The sequence below is a fragment of the Malus domestica genome, chromosome 11, assembly GCF_042453785.1.
Source record: "Malus domestica chromosome 11, GDT2T_hap1".
Classification (NCBI taxonomy): Eukaryota; Viridiplantae; Streptophyta; class Magnoliopsida; order Rosales; family Rosaceae; genus Malus; species Malus domestica.
Window position 1 is genome coordinate 20,269,775 of NC_091671.1, and position 11,310 is coordinate 20,281,084.

The following is an 11,310-nucleotide window of genomic DNA, read 5'->3' on the forward strand; positions in this document are numbered from 1 at the left end:
GTTATCATCATCTTCAAGAAAGCAGCAGAGATAATGGGAATTCTGGATAATTTAACAAGAGTAAGATTACTCCACTTACCTTCAACGCTGCTCCAGTCCGATCACTCGAAACTGTGAAACTAGCAGTTCAGGTGGAACCCTACAACTACTTGGTAGTCTTTCATCTCATAGACTGTTCAACTTCACACAACGTCATCTTGGGTTGGAACTGGCTCCACAAAATGAGGGCAGTCCCATCATCGTATAATCATCTGCTCCGATAACCTACGCTTAAAGAGATAAATGTAATTAAATGAGATCAGGTCATGACCCACTGCTTCACTATACAAAGCCTAAATATGATCTGAAAGGGAGAACGAAGCTCCGCTATTTCGATGGATGAGTCCGCATAGCAACCATAGTTTGGGGGCCAAGAAACAAGCTACAAAAAATTTGACATGAACCTTGAACCCCAAGACAACAATACTCCATCGTCCAAGGCAGACGAGGATGTTGCCTACATAAGTCTTGACCCCGAAAGACCGAAGCAAGGCCAGAATTGGATCAAAGTTAGAAAAAGGGTTGTTCACTTCCTTCTTGCAGGCAAACAAACATGTGGTCGACCGGTCTACTGAAGACATGCCCAGTATCGATCCTTAGTGATCTGCCATCTACTCTACTTAGACCCAACCATGAAGCAGTTGTCTAGAGAAAGTGCTATTATGGAACGGGATGAAGTAAAATTATTGTGAGTTCTCATATGACAACTATAGTGTTTTAGGTCAAAGAACTACTTTGCATTATCCCAACTAGTGAGTTTGCATATGACATGAGTATGAGAACTCTTAGTTGATCATGTTTAGTAGACTCACTCTTTATTGAGCACCTACATACTTTCCTTGGAGATATTCTAGGGCGAAACAATCATTTCTTAGGTTTTGACTTACTAAGGTGGAGATTGTTGTGATTTGGCTCATCAAAGTACCAGGGCCAAACAGGTTTAGTTTCCAATTGGTGTTGGGAAAGGAGAAAAGGAATGTGCACAAGTTATTTCCCATAAGAATTTGCAAATGTTATTTCCCATAAAAATTAGGAAATAAGCCATGTAAGCATTGGTCTATGTACTATAAATAGGCTTTTGGGAGATGTTTATTCTCATGAACAACATAGACAATACACTGGTAGAGAGCCAAGAGTGATAGAGACATCTAAAGAAAGGTTTGGAGTTTTGTACAAGGGTTTTCAATAAGTTCTTGTAACCAAGTTGGTATTCTCCATAGTGCAGGTGATTTCTCAAGAGAGATGACACAAGGAGTAGGCAAAGTTCGCCGAACCTCTCTAAATTCTGTGTTTGTTGGTAGTGTGTTTACTTTATTGTTCATATATTCGGATGGCACTATCTTATAAGTTTGCACAACACTGGATGTTAACAATAAACAAGATTAACTAAGGGGAATTAAAATCTACAGAACCGTTGCTAATTAATTGTTACTCTGTGGATATTGTGCTGCATCGTTATCTGATTTAGTAAAACCTCACACTTGGTTACAACTGAAGGAACTTTGGCCATCATTTTGTAACTTTTCTGTGAAACATGATTGGAGAAGCAGATACAGGGTTGTTTCTACAACATTCCTTTTTTGTTGGCACAACAAGATTTGTATGATCTCCTTTTCCCCATGCTATAATCTCATGATTGGAGAAGCAGATACAGGGTTGTTTCTACAACACCCTATTTTACATCTTACACACCCTTATTAACTTTTATCCTTTGATCTTCTTCATGATGCCCGAAAATTGAGAGGGAGTGTGAGAAATAAAAATGAATGTGCGGATACCACCACCCTAATCTCAAATGGTGTTCTCATAGAGTTGCTAAAAGTTTCAAGCATTTCATCTGCTTAACTTTGACGTGTATCTTGTTTCAAACATTTCAAAAAGTCTTTAGCTGCTGTCCACTCTGTCCTGCACAGCATCTTCAACTGGTTTGAACACCACCCCCACTAACCGCTTTGCCGCAAGCTTGCATTCCTTTAGCCCCGGCTGGGTTTCCCCACTGAACCGCAATAACCAAGCAATCGTAAAGTACATGAGGCAACAAGAGAAAATCAAGGAATCCGAGTGTTTGATTATCTTCTGTGAGGCCACTAGTCCACCACATCGATTTAGATTGAACAAGCATAGGCTATGCTTGTTCAACATGAGCCTCGCTCCTCCAAACAAATTCAGATTCCTCCCTTGTTCAAAAAAAGAGAACACGATACGCCTTCCCTGTTTTACCTTTCATCTACCATTGTGGTTCTGTGCAAGCATCCAGTCAATAAATTTGCATTAATATGGCTTCCCTGTTTTACTTTTCATCTACCATTGTGGTTCTGTGCAAGCATCCAGTCAATAAATTTGCATTAATATGGCATATAAGCATGGGAATTTTAACGAAAAGTCTACGGTAATGTTCACTTCAACGAAAAACCATATATTTACACTAAAAAGTCAATCTTGATACTATTCACTTTACCCTTTATTTTGTCTTTATTGTTAAAACTTAAAAATTTCAAGTCATTTTCATTAGTTTTCTTTATAAACATCGCATCGCACATTGCTATAGCACATCCTTCTCTATATTTTGAAATTTGCCGTCAGACCGCCATATCCATGTTAAAACGTCACATTCTCACATCCTTTACTACACACGCTCTCCCCAACCATAAACCTAGTCTGACAATTTTCACGAATAAACTGGTAACAGGGTAGCATAATTAACTTATCAGAACAAAATAAAAGACTAAGAAAAGAATACAGGAGGTAAACTTTGACCAAAGCATACAATACTTCTCAACATCTAGGGAAATGAAGACTAAATCATTATCGCTGCAAAAGAAAAAAGAAAATACTTACAACAAGAAGAAAGGGCTTATGGACTGACAAATACCCCTTTGCAGCCGCTTCCTTCCATTGGGTTTAGTAATGCCCATTATATTCATCACCTAACCAATTATAATTTCTTCTATATCCACCACCATTAGAGTTGTTAAACCTCGATGCAGAATATCCGTGCTGAAAAGACTTCGACGATCCTTTTGAGATAGGGCTTTCGGAATCCTTCCAAATCTTTTTAGAGGATCTAGAACTTGAAGCATGACCACCTGTAGTCAAACTAGGAACCCTATGACCCCTATTAAATGGTGTGCCGGAGACTTCCTATTGTTCTTTTTGCCTTTTCTAGGGGAAAAGTCCCCTGGATTATCCATTATCCAGCCACATCTATGTTTTTCCTTTTGTGGTGTTGTAAAAACTCTTTCTTCAAATTGGGTCTGTTTCCTTTTATGGACCTTATTTAGGTCATGAGGAGCAGACTTGAATCCCGTGTAGTCTCTCTTTTCCTTATGACGTTTCAAAACTGGAGTAGAATAATTAGATGATTCCCCAAATCTTTTGTGAACCTACAAGTTTCACAAAACACATCAGTTAGTATTTTCACAAGTAAAACTAACACTGCCAATCGACAGAGAAGAAAATTGCACTAAAAATAATTCTGGGAGGTGTACACTGAGAGTTACATTGACCGAACTTGCACATTCACGAGCAATATGACCACCTTCACCACACTTGTAGCATAACCGAGGTGAACCAAAACCAGTGGTTTCCCCACCAAGTAAGTTTATGCATGCCTGCATGTACAGAATCCCCCTTCTTAGACAAAAGTAAGAAAAGGAAGGGCATTTCGGGGAAATGGAAGTAAAAAAAAAACAGAGGATGGGCATTTCGGTGAAATGGAAGTAAATAAAAATATAAAAAAATAAAAAAAACCAGTGTGAAGCCTATTCTGGACACAGGCACGAAACTATAATTTTTTAGAACCAAATTTGATTAGATTTTAGACGGCCAAAAGATGCAGTAAAAAGAAAAATAGGATTGCATAACATCCAATCTCCTAAGAAATCACAAGATATATTTGATATACATGTGCAACAAGAATGGAGCATGTAAAGACTTGTCAAATGAAGAAACAAAGTACTCCCAGCCAAAAACTAAAACATGATCTAATTTAATCTATTCTTAAAACAAGAAGTACGAAATAAAATAACCATGAGAAAAATTCTAATTCCTATTGTAGATAAAATTCATATAGTAAGTGAAAATTTAGATCCACTAATATTTCAAGCAAGAAATAAAGAAACTAAACTTCAGACTGAGATATCTGTATGAATCTAAAGAGCATATTTGATACAAAAGTGGGTCCCTGAAGGTATGGAGTTGACTGGTGCTCGGTAGTTTCAGGATTAGTGAAGTATGGTACAAACACATTGCATATACAGTTTTAACAAGGGAAAGACGAATCCAAGAAATACAATGGATAAAAAAGAAAAAAAAGGAAGATAAACAATTTTCAAAGACCAGGAGTGCAATAATTAGTTTCTTCTAGAATTCATCAATAAACATAAGGCTTTTAAAACAACAAATTCTTCTAAACCATACTGTGCAAATTCTTCTATAGAAATAAAATTTATCACATGATGTTTTTCATATATAAGCAAACCAATGGAACCACTTCACAGCACAAATCAAGGGTATTCATCTAAAACTTTTCTCCGAAAAAAGGTCCTTAAATGCGCATGTGCTTCTCATTCATTAGATAAGTATGGATGACTGAAATGCATCTGACTTGTCCACAAAGTTAACTGATGAGCTAAGAGGTCCTTAAAATTCTTAGGTACCCATGCATAACGAGGAAATTGTACTTATAAATCATCACCGATATATATAATACAACTTATCAAAGCAAATTCCAACAAGTCAAAAGACCACTTTAGCACTATGTTTGTGAGTGGACAATATATCCCTATCCCCATTGCAAAACAATAGACCTTGCTTGCATATGTATGCAGTTTCCAAGACAATGGGCCTTGTTCGCGTATATGCAGCCTTTAATGCACCTCACCAACCAACCACAAAGATAAAACACTAAAGAAAAATTAAAAAGAACATTGGAAAAATGTAACAAAACTTACCATACCAGTATGTCCCATTGAACCACATTTGTAACAGGAAACTTCCCACGTACTAGTATAAACATACTTGACACAACATAAATGACCAAATCTCTTGCAGACATAGCATTGGATTTCCTGATTCATTAAAAGAAACATAGAAACCATTGTTGAACATAATGCTTAACAATATAACTAATTATTAATATCATATCAGAAATCATATGAACATTTCTGATATGAACATACGCTTAAAAATCTCAAAATACCTTAAGATCATCATTTGAATAATTATTCCTGCACAATAACATATCATGTCCAGAATCTCCACATTTTAGACATATTTGGGACTTCAATGAGCCACCATTCTGCTTTTCTGGACAGTCTTTAGCATGATGTCCACCTTTTTTGCAGATAAAGCAATCTTGTCCCTATAGAGATTTAAAACAGGTACCATAAGAGGGCACATAAAAGTAATGGATGCATAAAACCCTAGATAGAGCATCCAATGAGAACACGGCAAATTAAGAGGAAAAGTGGGGGAAATATTTTAAAATCCATCTTTGTAACAAGACATAAAAGCATTATGACATGCAGAAACTGGTGGCTCTATCTGAACAATTATATAGCATTAACAAAACAGGAAAACGCTTCTTTTGGATCTTTCTTATCAAACATGACCTAGGAAACAGAAGAGAGCATGTGTATCAGCAGCCACTGTTCTAAAAATCCCTGCCTAGCACCGCCTAGCACCGCCTAGCACCGCCTAGGCCCTGCCTAGGCGCTAGGCGGCTGGCCACCACCGCCTAAACCTCCTAGGCACCCGCCTAGCCCATCTAGACCCGTCTAGGTTGCGACTCACTTTGATAGAAAATAGATAACTTTAATTTTGCATTTTATTTTTCTCAATAAATTGTAAGAGATTTGTTGAATACTTAAATGAACACATATTATACGCTTGTTCCCCATGTTTTCATTATGTTTCAATACTTCATAATATATATGTCATTCTATTTTATAGTTTATGATGAAGTTATATATATATTCAAGTATAAGCCGACACTTATTTATACGAAATACAATAGATTTACTTAAATCCGCCTAGTTTACCTAGGCGGCTAGGCCTAGTTTGCCTAGACGCCCGCCTAGCCGCCTAGGTGTTAGGCCCCAACCCGCTGCCCAACTAGTGTCTAGCGTACCTTGTCAACAGCCTACTTCTACAATACCAACAAGCACTTAATCCTTCTCAGAAATCAAGAGGAGAAAAAAATATATCGATTATTAATTGTACTACCAAAAGAAAGTTCTCCATCCTTCCACAATTACTATAAAAAAGTAAAAGAAGGAATCAATTTAAATCTTTCATGTCAACATAAAACATGTGGACTACGCTCCACCACCCTCCAGACTAATAAACGTGTAGTAACTTACACTATGTTTGACGATCATTTTCAGAAAGTAAAAAGAGCCAACTTAGAATTGTGTTCTCTTCCAACTAACCCTTCTGCAGTGTTTGGCATTGTGCTCCAAATTGCCACAAACAAAGCACGGCTTCTTTCGCTTAGCTACGGTACAATTCACTGCCGCATGACCTTCTTCACCACAGTTAAAGCATGCTCCCCAGCTACTATCTGGAGGATCAAAATACCTTGGTCCCCGCTGACATAATGGAAATAAGATAGGCACCATGCTAAGGTCTTCATATAGATTTTCATTTTCAAAAGGGCATTTCAAAGAAAATATTTGAACTCACTAGAAGTTTCCGCAGCACAACATTGTCGGTAAACTCAACATTTTCCAGTTGTTTTGTCTCGGCCAAATCTACAGCATTAGCCGCCTCTACCTTCTCTTCCTCTTTTGGAAGAACCTAAACAAATAACGGGATATATGTCAGTCATACATAAACAGCTCTATCATCCTCTTCTCAATCAAAGAATATTAATCAGTATACGCCAGAAAATGAGACCAAACAGACAATAAAATTAATAGTCTAAGCGCCTTCTCGAGTTTATAATCTAATTCTCCAATTCAATCCATTATTTGAAATCAAATAAAAACTGCTCCAACATTACTTTTTTGAGTAAAAAAAAATGCTTCTGACCATTTATACTTCTCTAATCACAATTACCAAAATTGTAAACCAGAAATAACAATTAAGATTAATGCCGATCAAAGAAATAACGGAATTACTCATTCAATCAACTTTCTCTAGAAACAAACAGAGTAAAATCGAAAATTACTCACAGCTTGATCTTCAATCTTCATCTTCTTAATCTTCTTCATCCTCTCCTTCCTCCTTACCTTCTTAGTATCCAAAACTGCACCCGCAACTTCATCTTCTGGCGAAGGAGACGAAGAAGGGAGTTCAACCAAACCGCCACTCGGCTCGCCAGACACGTCAGCGTTGTTATCGGGTGCCAACTTTGTCGCCCGCATTAACAAAGCTTTCTCGACGATTTTGAGGCTGAGATCTTCGTTGGCCTCATCGTCGTCGCTGCTGCTGTGCTCGGCGGCAGATTTCGAAGGGTATTTATGGATTTGTTCTAGTTCTTCTTCGCTCAGTTCGTCCCAATCGAGCTTGGCCCTTTGCCTCTCTCTCTTGCCCATGTTCTTGTTCCCAAATCTCAAACCCTAACCTTAGTTTTGTGAGGACTTACGACTGTCAAAGCAAACGAGATGGGCGTGTTTTTGAATTTCGATTGAAACGGTGTTTCCACTGGATTGCGGCCCTCGGTGGAGGACTTGAAGTTCTAATGGACGGTTGTGATTGGACTTGGACAAACTCCGATGATGACGCGATTTCTGAAGAAGAGGCACTTGCAAGTGGTCAATTGCGATGGAATTTCCTCTTCTAGACTTGAAAAATGGTCATTCTTCTCATCTATTTGTCTTCCGGATTCAAATTCAAAACTAACACTATTTATGAAATCCAGCCTTCCTGATTTTTTGTTGTTGTAATGGTGAAGGGGGTAGAGGTTGAAAAGTGCTAGACTATGTCTAATGATAAGGCCAAGGGTCATGTGACGTGTCGTGTTTATGTGTTCAGATCGTTTTCGTGACCTGATATTTTAATAAATCATATTATATAACATTCGTTAAAATGAACAAGTAATATGACATGACCTGATTTGACCCGTTAATATTAACCAGTAATATGACCCAACCTGTTTCTAGGGCCGTTTTTGAGATTTTAGAGGTCCTGTGCAAAATTTATAAAATGAGCCTTCTTATAAGACAAACTTAAAAAAAATAAAAAATAAAATGAACAAGTATTGATGCGAAAAAGCTATACCGAAACAAACTTTAAACTTACTAGTTATCATTTTCTAAATATCATTAAATGTAAGAAAAAACTAAAAAAATAGCCATATTACTAAATAATCAACAATCAATTCAATCTTAATAAACCAAATGAACAAAACTTAAGAAAGTCTAGCATTGAAGTTTCACTTAAAATGATTCTTCGGGCAATCTTTAATGCAAAATCATCATTTAAACCTTCATAGTCAATCTTGTCTAAAAAACCACTTTCAACCGATATCAAAGTAAGTCCATTTAACCTTTCCTGCAAGATGGTTGATTGCAAGTATGATTATAATAACTTTTAACTTTGATTTATTTCTATGAATTTTGCCCTAAAAAGTACAAAAGAATAAAAAATCATTATAGATGAGAAATACCTAAATCTTCAAATTCCAACGCAATATATTTAAATTAGTAAATAACTTATTTTAATCGAAGTATGCACCACTTTGATCACTTGAATTGCCTCTGTGATTCGAAAATTTCTCTTCAATTGCATGAAATTATGAATTAGGGTTTAATAGTTTGTGAGAAACAGAGCAGTGAAAAAGAGAGATATAGGAGAAGCAGCGTGGGGGCCTGTGGCGTGATAGAGAAAATTGGACTCTGACTCTCAATTGATTACCTTTTCGATTTAACTCCTTTGCTATATTTTTTTTTTTGTCACAGGAACCCAATAAACAACAACATATAAAGTAAATGGCTCCAGCAAAATGAGAGTTGCAACCTAAGATACAACAAGATGCCCTCACAAACTTAGGCCTGAAGGCTGCAACAACAAACAACAAAAAAGCCCTAATCTCAATCAACAATACCCAACCGTCGTCACATCCTCAGAGAAAGCCAAAATCGGACCGAGAGAATAGATACCAGATCCAAGTCTCCTTCATGAACCTTGCAAATATATACAAACAAAGTATCATATAGGTAAAGAGTGAGGCTAAGGGGTATGTGAAATACCCAACACTTAGCCTTCCAGCATGCCATTGGGGGAGGGGAAGTATGGATTTTAGTTTCCAATTTCTGATCGGAGACCGCCCGATCCGAGTACATGGTGTGGTGGGATGGAGTATCATACCTAAGGAGGAGGGAGGAAGGAAAATTAAAAGACAGAAATCTGTAAAAGTAGGCGAAAAAAGTCGGATAAGAGGCATAAAGCCCAAATCTGAGACAAGCTCAGGGGATAGTTGGGACCCAGCTCAGGGGAAACAGAGATAAACTCAGGCGAGAATAGGGAATACAAACGTAAAAATGAGACTGGAAAAGGGGGAGGAAGAGGAGGTGGATGCAGGGAAGGGGATGGGTCAGAAGAGATGAGAGGGGATGAAAAAGATGGAAAAAGGAAAATGAGAGATGAGGGAATGGGGGAAGAAGGAGTAGCGGGCTGTCGCCTACCCCGAGCAAGAGCAAAGGGCGGTGACTGAAGCTTGAACTGAGGATGAAGCTTTAGGATCTAGGCTTCCAGAGAAAGAGAAACAAAGAGATAGACAAAATGTTTTTTTTTTCCCTAAAGGGAGGACCTTGTGTGCTGACTCCTTTGCTGTATTTAATTGATTACTTTTTCGATTCGATTATTGCTTTATAATATATATATATATATATATTATTCTAATTAGCACTTTTATATTTTATTTTTATATTATATTATTTTAGTCTAAAGAAGGGGGAGAAATGGCACTGTGCAAATGTGCAGCAGTGATTTGGGATACATTTCACTTTATTTATGAGCTTGCCACTAGGCTGATTTCAGCCAAATTTCGCTTCATTTACAAAATTGCCACTGGGCTTAAGAACGGGTTTTCAGTCTTTCAGCTGAATCTGGGCTTTGACTCAGGGAGAGAGAGGGAAGGGGGACAGAAAGGTTGATAGGTTCGAGGGAGAGAATCGCTGAGATTTTTGACTCGGGGCCGGGTGGGTGTGCCTGTGGCTGATGCATCGGTTAGAGGGTCGTTAAAGGGAGGAGAGGAGGGGGATAGAGGGACAAACATATTTAAGAGAGATAGGAGCTACGGGTTTTGACTGAGTAAGAGAGAGATTTAGCTAGGTCCCTATGGTAAGGCCTATGGGATTTTCTCCAATTTTAGAGAGAGAGATGGACAGGGAGAGAGAGAGAGAGGAGAAAGCATGGTTGTGTGCATTTTTTGGGGTTAACAGGTTACTACACAGGGTGGGTGAGGAGAGAATGGTTGAGGGAGGTATGGGGGAGTATGGATTTTCAGTTTTTTTTCCTCTGATTCAACAGGTAATGCACTGTTTTAAAATCATTATTTATTGTTTGGTTTGCCATTTGCTTTGTTAAAACTATCAATGATATTTTGTTGTTTCATTAAAATTGTAATGGAAGTTTATGAGTTGTTTAGTTGGGTGTTAAGAAGATTAGGTTGTTGAGTTCATTGTTAGGGTGAGATGCTTTCTGTTTCAAACAGCGCGGCTTTATCATTTTTTAATTGATTGTTTGTTTTTTCGGCTTATATTATTCCTTTGCTCTATGCTTGACCTTTGGTTTTAATTTTGACTATGCAATACTGTTATTGTTTGAAGGTCTCTTGCTGTCTCTGTGATTCTGGTTTAACCCAGTGTTCTTGATTCTTTATCGACTGTTGTTAGGCATTTTATATGTTTTTTTTGTTGCTTCCTTTCTTTGTTGCATTCTCAATTTTCCAAATCGTTGTTCAGTTATTGCTCACAATAGTGACATGCCCTACGGTTATACAAAAAACATAGTTTATAAAGATGTTTTAAAACATTTACATGAAGGTATAAGTTTGCGCTATTATTTTGTCCTTTTGTTTATTTTTCTAAACATGACTCCACCGTTACTTTGACAAATCACCTTATCCAGTTTTCAATTTAATTTGCTTCTAAATTTTTTATCTATCTAGATTGATGGAGGTGATGCTGATTCATTGTCTGAGGCCATACCAGCCAGCAAACAAGATCCGAATCAGGGTTTGCACGATATGGGTCACCAAAAGCATTGGAGATGATCCTCAGCCTCAAAGTCTTGATTTTGTCTTTGTCGATAAACAGATGAGAC

The 11,310-nt window shown here is 37.5% G+C and overlaps 1 protein-coding gene across 6 annotated transcripts; it reads right to left on the minus strand.

Annotated features, from left to right (window-relative positions):
- Positions 1–1,524: 1,524 nt before the first annotated feature.
- Positions 1,525–7,947, minus strand: LOC139189339 (uncharacterized). Of its 6 annotated transcripts, none has more exons than XR_011573178.1 (8): positions 7,215–7,935; positions 6,724–6,837; positions 6,471–6,629; positions 5,240–5,401; positions 4,992–5,108; positions 3,540–3,650; positions 2,878–3,422; positions 1,525–2,354 (listed from the first exon to the last, which is right to left on the minus strand). XR_011573178.1 is itself a non-coding variant. In XM_070808176.1 (7 exons), exons 1-7 carry the CDS (start codon positions 7,575–7,577, stop codon positions 3,132–3,134), a joined length of 1,317 nt encoding a protein of 438 aa, XP_070664277.1. In that variant the 5' UTR covers positions 7,578–7,947; the 3' UTR covers positions 2,715–3,131. The 6 variants fall into 6 exon arrangements, 3 of the variants coding, with proteins under 3 accessions (XP_070664277.1, XP_070664278.1, XP_070664276.1); XR_011573177.1 differs by having other exon boundaries at positions 3,528–3,650; XM_070808176.1 differs by lacking the exon at positions 1,525–2,354 and having other exon boundaries at positions 2,715–3,422; positions 7,215–7,947.
- Positions 7,948–11,310: the final 3,363 nt, after the last annotated feature.